Source organism: Lolium perenne, chromosome 6 (assembly GCF_019359855.2).
Source record: "Lolium perenne isolate Kyuss_39 chromosome 6, Kyuss_2.0, whole genome shotgun sequence".
Taxonomy (NCBI): Eukaryota; Viridiplantae; Streptophyta; class Magnoliopsida; order Poales; family Poaceae; genus Lolium; species Lolium perenne.
In genome coordinates, this window is record NC_067249.2 from 3,728,891 (window position 1) to 3,745,612 (window position 16,722).

General features: G+C 43.3%; 1 protein-coding gene across 1 annotated transcript; it reads left to right on the plus strand.

Moving 5' to 3' along the window:
• Positions 1-1,905: 1,905 nt before the first annotated feature.
• LOC127310854 (uncharacterized) lies at positions 1,906-2,673 on the plus strand. The gene has a single exon (XM_051341486.1). The coding sequence runs from the start codon at positions 1,906-1,908 to the stop codon at positions 2,671-2,673; it is 768 nt and encodes a 255-aa protein (XP_051197446.1).
• The last annotated feature ends 14,049 nt before the right edge of the window (positions 2,674-16,722 follow it).

Here is a 16,722-nt window from a genome sequence, read left to right on the forward strand (position 1 = left end):
TTTAAGTATGTAGTCAACCCTTGCACATTAACGATATTACATCAAACATGTATAAGAAGTCAAGAAGTAACTAGAAAGAAGTACTTCAGATTTGTGTCCTCATCATAAGAATCCGAAGACAGAAAGATCAGATTTGTGTCCTCATCATACCCTGGCATTAGGACAAGTTTTCCCGTGCCCGGGCGCAGGGGTCGTGAAAATAGCTCATCCAGTTTGACAGTGTTCTGTCGTACCCATGAGACAGCACCATCACAGTTGGATTTCCTTGCCCATAACTGAATCCTCCCTGAATCTGACAAAATGGCAAGGCCGATGCTATTATCCTCTCCTCGTAAGATCTGAACGGACCAATCGGCGTCGAAATCAGTAACACGGGCATCTGTCGGCTTCTCAATCATAGCAAGGGTCAGCCTTTCAAAATCAAACTCAAGGATGTCACCTCCAACAAGCAACCAGAAAAGTGCATTCCCAACCAATATACTAGGTCTATTATTAGAAACTGCACGTGTAGTCGCAGTGGAGATAATATCTCCCCATACACCAGATTTGGATTCCTAGAGACAAGTGAATGCTTTTGTGAACCTGGCGTCATGCCACACGAGTACCAATTTAAACGGGCTCAAGTAGCAAAATCACCGTTGCCGCTGGCAGCGCACAGCATCCTGGCACTTCGTGTGTGGCCATATTGGCATCCCACTGGAAAAGCCACGCGGCGCTGGTGGCCGGAGAGGGGGTCCCACAGGATGACCTTGTGCCGTGTGCAGTCGAGGAAGAGGGCAATGCCGTCGCAACAGCCGAGGAAGACTGAGCCCAGCGTGGAACAAATTCTGAGGTTCGGCGGGAGCGCGAAGTACGCAGCAGGGATGCGGTCAGGCGGATCGAGCATAGGAGTGAAGACAGGATATTGCCCGAATTCTTTGCCAAAGAAGCCGAGAAGCGGGAATTTCAGGTGGTGTTTGCGGAAGCGGCGGAGGAACCGGGGGTCGGTGATGATGCGGCGCCAACGCTTACAGACGAGGGATGCACGGGGGAGTGAGGATGGCATCGGAGGGAGGCGGAGGAGGATCTCCTGGAGGAGGTCTTCGTCATCCAGCGGCACTGCTGGCAGCTACGAATGGCGGCGGCTCATCTGAATGTGGAGTGGTACTAATCGATTGAATCTGAACCCAATGTTTACTTGTGTGCCTTGGCCAAATTTCCTCACCTTGCGCTGGAAGCTAACTGGTTAAATTCCCACTTTATTTCATCTGGACATTGAACAAAGATGCATCCATACTAGAGTTAAATATGCAACAAGCTGAAGTCCATTGCTTCTGGTTTCTGGTGGGGTTCGGCCGATGGTAAGAGGAAAGTGCCATGGATCAGCTGGGATAGAATGTGTGCATCCAAAAGAAGGGGCGGCATGGGGTTTAGAAACTACAGTGCTTTTAACCAAGCTCTATTAGAAAACAGGCCTGGAGGATAATTACAAGACCAACATCGCTATGCTCACAAGTCCTTCGAGCGAGATATTTTAAGGGTGGGGGCTTCTTGACAACAAGTTGCCCCAAGGCGTCCTCCTTCACCTGGAAAAGCATAGTGCATGGTAGGGAGCTCCTAAAGGAGGGGCTGGTCTGGCGTGTTGGGTGTGGAAAGGATATTGATGTTTGGGAAGACAATTGGATTCCGAGGTCTGGTTACAAGCCACTGGGTCACAAACCAGACAAGGTTGTTCACAAGGTTGATGAACTTTTACTCCCAGAGGGGCAAGGGTGGAATGAAGCCAGGTTGCATGAGTTGTTCTTTGAGGGGGATGTTGAGGACATCCTAAAAATTCCGATAGGTCGCGCTGGAACTGAAGACTATATTGCTTGGAACTACACCAAAAACGGGATTTTTAGTGTCAAATCGGCATACCACTTAAAGATGCAGCTGAACCTCAATGGAACAGGCAGAGAAGGATCGTCTAGGAATATTGAGGAGCATAAGGGTTGGCTTGCGCTCTGGGCGGCAGAGGTCCCTGGTAAGGCGAAAATTCATGTGTGGAGGCTTATTCAGAACGGACTTGCAGTAGGCGATGAGCTCCAACGAAGGAATATCAAAGAAGGAGTCAGGTGTATCGCGTGTAATCAGGAGGAAACCCTGCTACATAGGTTCTGGAAATGTCCGCACTCGGTCGCTATCTGGGAGTCTGCTAGCCAATTGACAGGCTTACCGTTTGTGAAACCAGATGCCATGGTTCGAACTTACCATGATCTGCATGGCAGGGTTTTGGACTGGCTTGGGAAACTGGATGACAAGGAGCTTAGTATCAGCGTAATGATTATGTACCAGGCTTGGCTGGCCAGAAATGATGCACGCGATGAGGTGTGCATTGCTACTCCGTCAGTGATCGTGCGTCGCTCCCTGGCTTTGCTCGAGGAGTGGAGGGAAGCGCAGCAGAGTAGAATTCAGCTAGAGACTAGAGCGGTGGAGCACTGGCAGCCACCAGCCGAGGGCTGGACCAAGGCCAACACGGATGGTGCTTTCCTGGCGCGGGAGGGAGTTGGAGCTAGTGGTCTGATTCTCAGGGATCACCACGGCAGGTTCGTCGAAGGATCTTGCCGTTTTTTCACTGCAATTCCTGACCCAGAACGAGTTGAGCTCCTTGCTTGCAAAGAAGCGCTGATACTAGCGAAGGAAAAGGATGTTTAGAGGGTGTGTTTGGAGTCGGACTGCCTCGGTGTTGTGGCAAAGCTTCGAAGCGGTGACATTGATCGGTCTCTTCATGGTCCATTGGTGGAGGAGATCAAAACATTGCTGGGTGGCTTCGTCGACCACTCAATCAGGCATGTGCGGCGTACGTGCAATGATGTAGCGCATCGCTTAGCGAAACATAGCTGCAGGAATAAAGTTTGTAAGGTGTGGTTTCCCGACCCGCTAGAATTTGTTGAAGACCTTTTGGCATCTGAGTGTGCCTCTGTTTAATATATTGCAGCTTTGATCTCAAAAAAAAAAAAGAGTTAAATATGCCTTGTTTTCCCCTTAATGGCACAAGACTCTGGAAAGGAGAGACTCACCAAGTGGAAGCAGAGGAGTCCGGATCCCCTACGTGACAAGTGACAACACCATCAACACAGATCCATCCACCGAGCTGGCTTGTTAGGAATTGCATCGACCCTGGAACAGCAGCAGCAGCAGCCATTAAAAAAATGTTATCCATCCACTGGTTTCTTCATCGATGAGTGCGGTTGCAAAGATCCAACACACGGAACACAGACATACATATATCCATCATAGCATACGCAATAACACAAAGTGCTGCACTGTCTAAAATCGATGGAGAATTTAGATGGTTTTACCCTTTGGGAATCTCTGCGGCGAGATCTAACATCTATGTACCCATATCGCAGCATCCTCGCCTCTCTATCTCCGTTGTTGCAACAAAGGAATGTCAGGGCTCACGAGGGAAAATTCCATAAGGGGGGCGGGGGGTACGACGGAAAATTAGGCTAGGGTTTTCAGCAAGAAACGGACTACTACTAGTACTAGGAGATAGAAAAGTAGTGGAAGGAGGAGACAGGGGAGCCTCACCTCGAATATTCTGCACCTGTCATGCGTCAGCCTGCACATAGTGTTGGCCCATCGAAGTCTATCCCAGTTCAGGAAAGCCAGCTATTTGGTCACTCTCAGCGCATCTCCAATGGGGCGAAACAAATCGGACGCAAATTGATTGTGTCCGTCCGTTTGTGTCGGTCTAAATAGTTGAATTCGACCACGTGTTCGATTACGCCGGGGTGTTCCTAGCGGTCCGACACATAAAAAGAGCAGAAAACATTTTTTTCATTCAACAGTCTGACTCATAATTTACATAATGATAGAAAAAATAAAATTTAAAAGGGCCACCAAGGCTTGCTAAAACCTAGCCATCAACTACTGCTCTTCATCGCTGACGAGGTGGATGATCTCCGCCATCCGCCATGGCAGTTGGTAGACCGGCGGTGGAGGATGAAGGTGTAACATCACAAATTTCAAATCAATGAGAAATGGTGGTTTCCAAATTTCAAATTTTTGACCTAACAAAAACTTTTATTTGCATATAGTGCTATGCATAGTAATTGTGCATTATGGTGTGACTTTGCCATGAGGATTGTGTGTGTGCTTATTGATGACCCACAAGTATAGGGGGTGTATCGTAGTATCTTCGATAAGTAAGAATGTCGATCCCAACGAGGAGCAGAAGGTGTTGACAAGCAGTTTCGATGAAGGATTCACTGTAAATGCTCACAGACAAGTATTCAGGGGGTTTTGATGTAACAGTTGAATAAAGTACGAGTAAGTAAAGTGCGAGAGTAACCATTGCAGCGAGTGGCCCAATCCTTTTTAGCACAAAGGACAAGCCGGTTTATTTACTTATAATGACCAAACGTTCTCGAGGACACATGGGATTTTAGTCTAGTGGTTTCGCTACATACGGCTAAATAATCTTCATTGTTATGATAAGTGTTGTGTGGGTGAACCTATGCTAATGCACCGCCCTTCCTAGGACTAATACATACTTGTGATTATACCCCTTGCAAGCATCCGCAACTACAAGAAAGTAATTAAGAATAAATCTAACCACAGCCTTAAACTCTGAGATCCTGCTATCCCTCCTGCATCGATATACCAACGGGGGTTTAGGTTTCTGTCACTCCGGCAACCCCGCAATTGGCAAACGAATACAAGATGCATTCCCCTAGGCCCATAAATGGTGAAGTGTCATGTAGTCGACGTTCACATGACACCACTAGAAGAATAACACCACAACTTAAATATCATACCATTGAATATTACTCAACCATAGTTCACTACTAACATTTAGACTTCACCCATGTCCTCAAGAACTAAACGAACTACTCACGAGACATCATATGGAACATGATCAGAGGTGATATGATGATGAATAACAATCTGAACATAAACTTGGTTCAATGGTTTCACTCAATAGCATCAACAACAAGTAGAGATCGATACCGGGAGAGTTTCCCCTATCAAACAATCAAGATCAAACCCAAATTGCTACGGCGGTGACGGTGTCCAGCGGTGGAGACGGCGGTGATGATGGTGGAGATGATGATGATGGTGATGGAGATGATGTCCAGCTCGATGACGGTGACGATGGCGTCGATTTCCCCCTCCCGGAGGGAATTTCCCCGGCGGATTCCTGCCCGCCGGAGAGCTCTTTTCTCTCTGGTGTTCTCCGCCCCGCAGAGGCGGCTGTAACTCTTCGCGAGGTACCCTCTGTGGCTTAGGTTTTCGGGACGAAGGATTTCGCGAAGAAAAGGAGGCGAAAGGGGTCGTGGGCCCCCCAAACCACATGGCGGCGCGGCCAGGGCATGGGCCGCGCCGCCCTAGGGTGTGGGCCCACCCTGGGTCCTCCTGGCCCCTCCTTCTGGGTTCCTTCGTCATCTTGAAAAATAGGATTTTTGGTATAATTTCCTTCCACAGTTGATCTTCCGAAATATTGCGTTCTGACGGTGCTTTTTCCAGCAGAATCCTGGCTCCGGTGCTTGATCCTCCAATAATGATGAAACATGCAAAATAGATGAAATAACATAAGTATTGTGTCCCAATATGAAATATATCAATGAATAACAGCAAATTATGATATAAAATAGTGATGCAAATTGGACGTATCAACTCCCCCCAAGCTTAGACTTCGCTTGTCCCCAAGCGAAACTGAGCTCGATAGACAGGACCACATGTTTATGGAGTGAAGAGTCGATAAATAAAATACGGACAAGAAGCATCATATTCATTGACACAAGACATTATAGTAAACAACCTCTTATAACTCAACTTGAAACAAGTATAAGGTAATCACAAGTAAAGGTGCATAAGAAATCATAATTGGTGATGGCAAACTTCGTTCTTGGTCAGAGAACAATTAACAGATTATATTTATCTCATTGAGCAGTGCTCTCATGTTAAAGTTTATAAGGCACAACTTGCATACTCAATCATAATGGTCTTTTCATGATCATTGATAACTTGCAAAGCTATACTCATTCAGATAAAACTTGCACTAAACAAGGAAGAATAAAAGGCATGATGAAGCAAATCACAATATAATGGTTTGATCACAACTACTCAAATGCTTGCTTGAGATGGAGGGAAATAGGTTTACTGACTCAACATAAAGTAAAAGACAGGCCCTTCGCAGAGGGAAGCAGGGATTAAATCATGTGCTAGAGCTTTTTCAGTTTTGCAATCATGTAAAGAGAATAAAAGTAACATTTTGAGAGGTGTTTGTTGTTGTCAACGACTGGTAGCGGGTACTCTAACCCCCTTGCCAGACAACCTTCAAAGAGCGGCTCCCATATTATTTTCATTTTGTGTGGCACTCCTTCCAACCTTTCTTTCACAAACCATGGCTAACCGAATCCTCGGGTGCCTGCCAACAATCTCATACCATGAAGGAGTGCCTTTTTATTTTAGCTTTATTATGATGATGACACTCCCCCCAACCTTTGCTTACACAAGCCATGGCTAACCGAATCCTCGGGTGCCGTCCATCAATCACATACCATGGAGGAGTGTCTATTTAGTTTAATTAATTTGGGACTGGGAATCCCATTGCCAGCTCTTTTTGCAAAATTATTGGATAAGCGGATGAAGCCACTAGTCCATTGGTGGAAGTTGCCCAACAAGATTGAAAGATAAAACACCACATACTTCCTCATGAGCTATGAAACGTTGACACAAATAAGAGATACTAAGTTTTGAATTGTTTAAAGGTAGCACATGAAGTATTTACTTGGAATGGCAGAAAATACCATGTAGTGGGTAGGTATGGTGCACACAAATGACATAGGTTTGGGTTAAGGTTTGGATGCACGAGAAGTATTCCCTCTCAGTACAGGTCTTTGGCTAGCAAGGTTAATTAGCAAGCATAAGAGTCGAGGGAAACAAACAAACTTAAATGTGATAGAAACAATCATGCATCTTCCTTGTAAGCGCAAACAATTTTAATCTTCAGAATAATAAGCTATGAGCTAACAAGAAAGAAAGACAATGAAACATCTACATGTATTTCTCTTTTCTATTTAAACCTCAAAGTGTTGTTGCTATTGACCAATGCTAAGTTTGCCAAAACCAAATAGATTTATTCAATGCTCCCAAAGTGATACCAATACTAACAACAAAGTAAATCATATAATAGAGATTGCAAACTAGAATAAGATGTGCAATATGTAAATGATAAGACTTCTCATTAATATTCCATAACGATAACTCACACCAAGGGATACATAGTCAACCAACTAAAGGAGAGATACTTCCAAACTGCAACCCATCTTATATGATAACTTCCCTACTCATGATATGACACTACTTGACAATAAAAGTAAAAGGTAGTGATAATGTGATACCGCGGCACTCCCCCAAGCTTGGAACAAACCAAGGGGATGCCAATACCGATGATGAATTACTCCTGCGGCGATGGTGGTGATGAACTCCTCCCGCGCTTCTTAATAAACTCCTTCAACTTCAGTTTTTCAGCTTGACAATTCTGCACTAAGATTCGAAGAGATTCATTGTTATCTAAAGTTGGCGATGACGACCTTGTGATGCGAATCGAGTGGTATTCCAGCATTCTTCGGAGACGGCAATTCTCCTCTTGGAGTATCTCCACTTCTCTTCTTAGAGCCCGATATTGATCACAAAACTCATCAGTAGTCCGTAGAACTTCTTCCAACATGGGGAAGGAGTCGAGGCTAAGAGCGGGTGGTAAAGGTCCCTGCAGGTTATGAGAAAAAGAACGTCGAGTGTCAACAGATCCCACCAAGATTCGCTTGCTCCCTCCGGCTTGCTGCTCTTGTCTTGAGGGCACCTCCTTCACTTCTTCCTCCGAACGCCCCTTGCCCTTGTTGTTGGAGGCCATGGTGCTTCTAAACTGAAAACAGATCCTGGCAGAAACAGCTCGAAACAAAACACGTCGAGAACACGATATACGGACCTCCAGGGGTCCGGGGGATTATATAGCAAAAATTTTCACAACAAACGGAAAGTACCAGATCGAACCAGAGTCGGAAAGGGGCGACGAGGCGGCCAAACCATAGGGCGGCGCGGGCCCAGGCTTGGCCGCGCCGGCCTATGGTGGCGCCTCCTCGTGCGTCCTTTCCACTCCGTTTCGAACTCGTAATTTTTCATATTTTCCAAAAACAGCGAAAATATTGTTCAGAAAGTAAATTGCATACTTTTCATTACCAGTACTGTTACCTATTCAAAGTCGAGTTCTGGCGGACTGTCAATTTGCCCTTTGATGAAAGCCTCCGGTGTTTCCACTTGAATAATATCAACATCAACATTATAGGAATCACCTGAGATATAATGCTTGAGTCTTTGTCCATTCACCACATGCGTAGCATTGCCTTGGAGAGAGCTAATTTTGATTGCTCCTGAACGATACACCTCCTCGACAACATACGGTCCTTCCCATTTCGAGAGTAATTTCCCTGCAAAGAATCTGAGACGAGACCGATACAATAGGACTTTATCCCCAATATTAAATTCTCTTTTGATAATCCTTCTATCATGCCATTTTTTAACTTTCTCTTTAAAGAGTTTAGCATTTTCATAAGCTTCACTTCTCCATTCATCTAGAGAACTTAATTGTAACAACCTCTTATCACCGGCAAGTTTAGGATCTTTATTTAATTCCCTAACAGCCCAATAAGCTTTGTGCTCTAGTTCTAAAGGTAAATGACAAGCTTTCCCATAAACCATTTTATAAGGTGACATTCCCATGGGATTTTTGTAAGCAGTTCTATAAGCCCAAAGTGCATCCTTCAATTTACTAGCCCAATTCTTTCTAGTTTTATTAACGGTCTTTCCCAAAATAGATTTAATCTCTCTATTTGATAATTCTACTTGACCACTAGTTTGAGGATGATAAGCGGAAGCAATTCTATGATTAATACCATACTTAGCAAGAGTTTTTCTAAAACCTCCATGAATAAAATGAGAACCTCCATCAGTCATAATATATCTAGGCACTCCAAATCTAGGAAAAATAATATCTAAAAGCATTCTTAAAGAGGTCTCACCATCAGCACTTTTTGTAGGTATAGCTTCCACCCATTTAGTAACATAATCAACAGCAACAAGTATGTGAGTGTTACCTTCTGAAGACGGAAAAGGTCCCATGAAGTCAAATCCCCAACAATCAAACGGTTCAATAACAAGAGTATAATTCATAGGCATTTCATTACGTCTGGAGATATTACCAACCCTTTGGCATTCATCACAAGATAAAATAAACTTTCTCGCATCCTTGAAGAGAGTCGGCCAATAAAAACCTGATTGTAGAACCTTTTGCGCGGTTCTTTCTCCGGCGTGATGTCCTCCATAAGCACTACCATGACATTTACTCAATATCTCTTGTTGTTCATATTCGGGAACACATCTTCGCATAATACCATCCACTCCTTCTTTATATAAGTGTGGGTCATCCCAGAAATAGTGCCTCAAGTCATAAAAGAATTTCCTCCTTTGCTGAGCTGAAAAGGTTGGAGGCAAGTACTTGGAAACAATAAAGTTAGCATAATCAGCATACCAAGGACTGTCTCGCGAGCTCACCTTTATTACAGCCAATTGTTCATTTGGAAAACTATCATTAACGGGAACATGATCATAAGCAATATTTTCCAATCTAGACAAGTTATCAGCAACAGGATTATCAGCACCTTTCCTATCTACAATATGTAAATCAAATTCTTGCAAAAGAAGTACCCATCTAATAAGTCTCGGCTTAGCATCTTTCTTAGTCATAAGATATCTAATTGCAGCATGATCAGTATGAATAGTAACTTTTGAATCAACAATATAAGATCTAAATTTATCACAAGCAAAAACTACAGCTAATAATTCTTTTTCAGTTGTAGCATAATTTCTTTGAGCAGCATCAAGAGTTTTACTAGCATAATGAATAACATTCATTTTTTTATCTACTCGCTGTCCAAGAACAAATAATACAAGAAAATCACTAGCATCACACATAATCTCAAAGGGTAAGTTCCAATCAGGAGGTTCAACTATAGGAGCAGTTGTTAAGGCTTTCTTAAGAGTTTCAAAAGCTTCCTTACAATCATCATCAAAAACAAATGGTACATCTTTTTGAAGAAGATTAGTAAGAGGCTTTGAAATCTTGGAGAAATCTTTAATAAATCTCCTATAAAACCCAGCATGACCAAGAACACTACGAATACCTTTAACATCCCTCGGATAGGGCATCTTCTCAATTGCTTCAACTTTAGCTCTATCAACTTCAATACCTCTCTCAGAAATTTTATGTCCCAATACAATTCCTTCATTAACCATAAAGTGGCATTTCTCCCAATTAAGAACAAGGTTAGTTTCTTCACATCTCTGCAAAACTTTATCAAGGTTTCGCAAGCAACTATCAAAAGAATTCCCATAGATGGAAAAATCATCCATGAATACCTCTACAATACTCTCACAAAAACCATGAAAAATAGCAGACATGCATCTTTGAAAAGTAGCAGGAGCATTACATAAACCAAAAGGCATACGTCTGTAAGCATAAGTTCCATAGGGACAAGTAAAAGTAGTTTTCTCTTGATCTTTAGCTTTAACAGCAATTTGTGAAAACCCAGAATAACCATCAAGAAAACAAAAATGAGTATTTTTAGACAATCTTTCTAGCATTTGATCAATAAATGGTAAAGGGTAACGATCTTTCTTAGTAACTTTATTAACTTTTCGAAAATCGATGCACATTCTATACCCTACAACTACTCTTTGAGGGATGAGCTCATCATTATCATTAGGCACAACAGTCATTCCACCTTTCTTGGGAACGCAATGCACAGGACTAACCCATTTACTATCAGCAATAGGATATATAATACCAGCTTCAAGAAGTCGCAATACCTCATTCCTTACCACTTCCTTCATTTTCGAAATTAGACGACGCTGATGTTCAACAACAGGCTTTGCATCATCTTCCATATTAATAGCATGTTGGCAAATAGAAGGAGAAATCCCTTTCAAATCATCAAGAGTGTAGCCAATAGCTCCACGGTGCTTCTTCAATATTTCCAATAACCTTTCTTCTTCAAACTCTGAAAGCTTAGAACTAATAATAACAGGATATATTTTCTTATCATCAATATGAGCATATTTAAGATTATCAGGCAAAGGCTTTAAATCAAAAACAGGATCTTCCTTTGGTGGCGGTGTTGTACCCAGATCTTCCACCGGTAAATCATGCTTGAGAATAGGTTGGCGAAGAAAAATTTCCTCAAGCTCATCTCTTTCTTTCCTAAAAACTTCACTCTCGCTATCCTCCAAATGTTGCTGCAAAGGATTGTTAGGAACAAGAACAATAGATGCACACTGCTCCATTTTAAAATCATTACTAGGCAAATCAGCTTTATAAGGAGTTTTGGTAAATTTAGAGAAGTTAAACTCATAAGATTCACCAGCAAATTTAGTCAAAATTTTCTCTTTCTTGCAATCTATAATAGCTCCACAAGTATTTAGAAAAGGTCTACCAAAAATAATAGGAAAATAATCACTAGCAGCAGAACCAAGTACCAAAAAGTCAGCAGGATATTTAATCTTACCGCATAAAACTTCCACATCTCGAACAATACCAATTGGAGAAATAGTTTCTCTATTAGCCAGCTGAATAACCACATCAATATCTTCAAGTTCACAAGAATCAATTTCGTGCATAATCTCCGTGTAAAGCTCATACGGAATAGCACTAACACTTGCACCAATATCACATAATCCATAATAGCAATGATCACCAATTCTAACAGATAGCATAGGAACACTAGCTTGTTTGGGTTTATTAGGATGTGAAACAATATTAGAAGCATCTTCACAGAAAATAATATGACCATCCTCCACATTTTCAGTCACAAGATCTTTAATTATTGCAACAGCAGGTTCAACTTTAATTTGTTCTTCAGGTTCTACAGGTTTCTTTTCACTTTTATGAACCGCACTATTTATAACAGAGTACTCCTTCATTTTAGCAGGGAAAGGAGTTTTTTTCAATATAAGCTTCAGGAATAACATGATCAACAGTTTCAACTACAACGCATTTATTAATAGATGAATCAATTTTATCTTTATAAGGTTCATGATACTTATCAAAATTCTTCTTTGGCAATTCATAATGAGAGGCAAAAGCTTTATAAACATTTACAGCAACTTGAGAATCAAGACCATATGTAGCACTCATATTACGAAATTTATCAGTATCCATAAAAGCTTCAATGCATTTATAATCATAAATTATACCTGATTCTCTATCCTTGTCGTTCTCCCAACCTTCAGTATTTTCTTGGATCCGATCAAGAAGGTCCCTTTTAAACTCTTCTTTGTTGCATGTAAATGATCCAGAACAAGAAGTATCCAGCAAGGTCTTGTCTTGAAAAGAAATTCTTGCATAGAAATTATCAATAATAACATTACCAGGAAGCTCATGAATGGGGCATTTGAGCATTAAAGACTTCAATCTCCCCCAAGCTTGGGCAATACTCTCTCCATCATGAGGCCAAAAATTATATATGCGATTCCGATCCTTATGAATTTCACTTGGAGGATAGAACTTAGAATAAAACCGGGGCACAATATCATTCCATTCAAGAGAATCCCCATTATCCAGTAATTTATACCAACGCGCCTCTTTACCAGACAGCGATAAAGAGAATAATTTCTTCCTCACTTCATCCATAGCAATACCTGCACATTTGAATAAACCGCATAATTCATGCAAAAACAGTAAATGATCACTAGGATGGACAGTTCCATCCCCTTCATAGCGGTTATCCATAACACGTTCAATAATTTTCATAGGTATTTTATATGGTATCACTTCCTCACCTGGCGCCTCATCCACTACCATTGCAGTAGTAGTAGATTTCCCAAATAAAAATTGAAGAGAAGATCTCTCCATAATGACTTATAGCAGCAGTAAATAAAATCAGCACAACAAGAAAGGTTTTCCTTACCAATTCCACTTACCAATAGCGCTTCACTCCCGGCAACGGCGCTTTAAAATAGTCTTGATGACCCACAAGTATAGGGGGTGTATCGTAGTATCTTCGATAAGTAAGAATGTCGATCCCAATGAGGAGCAGAAGGTGTTGACAAGCAGTTTCGATGAAGGATTCACTGTAAATGCTCACAGACAAGTATTCAGGGGGTTTTGATGTAACAGTTGAATAAAGTACGAGTAAGTAAAGTGCGAGAGTAACAATTGCAGTGAGTGGCCCAATCCTTTTTAGCACAAAGGACAAGCCGGTTTGTTTACTTATAATGACCAAACGTTCTCGAGGACACATGGGATTTTAGTCTAGTGCTTTCGCTACATACGGCTAAATAATCTTCATTGTTATGATAAGTGTTGTGTGGGTGAACCTATGCTAATGCACCGCCCTTCCTAGGACTAATACATACTTGTGATTATACCCCTTGCAAGAATCCGCAACTACAAGAAAGTAATTAAGAATAAATCTAACCACAGCCTTAAACTCTGAGATCCTGCTATCCCTCCTGCATCGATATACCAACGGGGGTTTAGGTTTCTGTCACTCCGGCAACCCCGCAATTGGCAAACGAATACAAGATGCATTCCCCTAGGCCCATAAATGGTGAAGTGTCATGTAGTCGACGTTCACATGACACCACTAGAAGAATAACACCACAACTTAAATATCATACCATTGAATATTACTCAACCATAGTTCACTACTAACATTTAGACTTCACCCATGTCCTCAAGAACTAAACGAACTACTCACGAGACATCATATGGAACATGATCAGAGGTGATATGATGATGAATAACAATCTGAACATAAACTTGGTTCAATGGTTTCACTCAATAGCATCAACAACAAGTAGAGATCGATACCGGGAGAGTTTCCCCTATCAAACAATCAAGATCAAACCCAAATTGCTACGGCGGTGACGGTGTCCAGCGGTGGAGACGGCGGTGATGATGGTGGAGATGATGATGATGGTGATGGAGATGATGTCCAGCTCGATGACGGTGACGATGGCGTCGATTTCCCCCTCCCGGAGGGAATTTCCCCGGCGGATTCCTGCCCGCCGGAGAGCTCTTTTCTCTCTGGTGTTCTCCGCCCCGCAGAGGCGGCTGTAACTCTTCGCGAGGTACCCTCTGTGGCTTAGGTTTTCGGGACGAAGGATTTCACGAAGAAAAGGAGGCGAAAGGGGTTGTGGGCCCCCCAAACCACATGGCGGCGCGGCCAGGGCATGGGCCGCGCCGCCCTAGGGTGTGGGCCCACCCTGGGTCCTCCTGGCCCCTCCTTCTGGCTTCCTTCGTCATCTTGAAAAATAGGATTTTTGGTATAATTTCCTTCCACAGTTGATCTTCCGAAATATTGCGTTCTGACGGTGCTTTTTCCAACAGAATCCTAGCTCCGGTGCTTGATCCTCCAATAATGATGAAACATGCAAAATAGATGAAATAACATAAGTATTGTGTCCCAATATGAAATATATCAATGAATAACAGCAAATTATGATATAAAATAGTGATGCAAATTGGACGTATCACTTATGCTTACTACCCAAAACCCTACCTTCGATCCCTTGTGATCACAAAGAGAAGCAAAACAAGAAGAAAAGAATAAAAGTGAGAAATCACAAAAACCCTCACATATGGTTTTGGCCATTTTTGAAAATACTTAACCTAGGCCAATTTGGCTTGTGCCATTGGTTGGAGAATGTTACTAAACACTTAAGAACACCTTTGGAATCAAACAAACTCAAATCAAATCAAATTTAAATTCAAAATGAGCTCACATGAAATGATGGTCAAATCTGCCATTTATATCATGATGCTCACCTTGAGCCTCTGTATTAAGAGATTTTTAAACCAAACCATTCCAACTCTTTGCACCTCATCCAAGACCTCATCAAGATGAACAACTTTGGTCAAGGCCACCTCTGCAAATTCTTCGTCAATTCCTTAATATGCTCAAGCAAAGTTGGAACATTAAAGCAGATTCAAGATTGTGTCACTTTTGTATTTTTGCAAACCAACTCAACTTTGCACCCCACCACCACCATTCTGCTCCAAACATTATTCAAATCAACTCCACCAAAATTCATTTCAAAATTTGAAAATTTTCTTCTTGCGGCCATTTGACCGAGCACCTTGTGTGCACCTTGCTGCCAACTCTGGACACCCTATGAACCAGCAGATTCTTGCCTACACCATCTTCCTCATGTCATCACACACACCCTCCTCGACCCCCTGGACCAAACCCAACCCTTTGCATCACTGTGCCACGTACAAATTGACCAAATGGTGATCATGCCGTGGCATGACATGAGCACCACATGCCACTCTTCTCTCCACTCGAATCCAAGGTGCACCACCTTGCCAAACGACTTGCTCTCACTCTCCTGGACACGCTGGTACTCGCCGTTGACGAAGAGGAGCACGCCACACGCTAGGACACGCACACCCAGTGACGCACGCGCACGCCAGAGCGCGCACGGCGAGCGCCACGGACACGCACGGACACGACGTCGCCCGGCCAACCCCGTTGACGCCTTGCTCTCTCCTCGCATCAGCAGCAACTCCGTGACCCCAGCAACTGCAGAGACACGCTCGTTGGACCCCGCTCGACCTGTCGCCGTCGCCATGGTCGACGCCATCCGCCACGGGCATGAGGACGCGAGGACGATGACGACCTCCACACACCCTCATTTTCTGCGCCATCACGTCTCCCGTACTCGCAACGACGTCACCCACTCGCCTGCATCATCACTAGGACAGCTCCGACACTGTATCGCCGTCGGCAAGGATGACCGCCGCACAGCACCCCTGCCTCGCCTCGCCGCTATAAAAGGGGCACTCCCCTCACTCAATCCACCACACCAGCAACCTCCCCTCCTCTCACTCGACCTCCTCCACCCTTTTCCGCTCGACATTGTCCACCAGAGCCACCCAATTGCGACGTCGGAGCCCATGAGCCGCCACAGAAGCTCGACGGAGATTGACGCCATCCCCGGAGACGCCGCTGGTACCAGACAAACCGCCGTCGACGACAACGTCCGTGCGCACCTCGCCGACGACCGCCGGAGCGCCGGTGAGCTCCCCAACCCCCAGCTCATGCCGCCAGTGAGCCACCCTCTCGCCGTCGACGACGATGGCCGTGAACCGTTGGATCACGATCTAATCGTGCGTCCCAGAATAGCCCATACCGTTTCGCGTTTTAAGTGAGACTGACACGTAGGCCCCACCTTGTCAGGCAGCCCACGCGTGCTGGACGCGTGGTGGGCTGGCTTTCTCATTTTTAAACCATTTCGGCCCAGTTAGCTTTCCCGCCAGGCCCAGTAATTCAAATTTTGTTTTTCTGTTTCAAATCAAATTCAATACTGGCTCCAACTTCAAATTTAAATTCAGGAAGATCTACTGGGCCAAATTTGGTGAATTTGGTGTTGTTGGAAAGCTTGTGAAAAGTTCTACCCAACCCCGCTGGTCTCAAGCCAAAATTCGTTGTATAATTAATGTGGTAAAAATAACAAGGCAGGGCCTTTTGCAACTTCAAACAATTCTTAAAAATCAACCATAAATGATTTTGAGTTGATTCCAACTCTCATAAATCACATTTCATATTGTCTATTTGATTATGTAAAAACATCACATGGTTGTTTCAAATGATCACGGGCTAGATTCAAATAATGGTTATGTGGCTATTTCTAGTC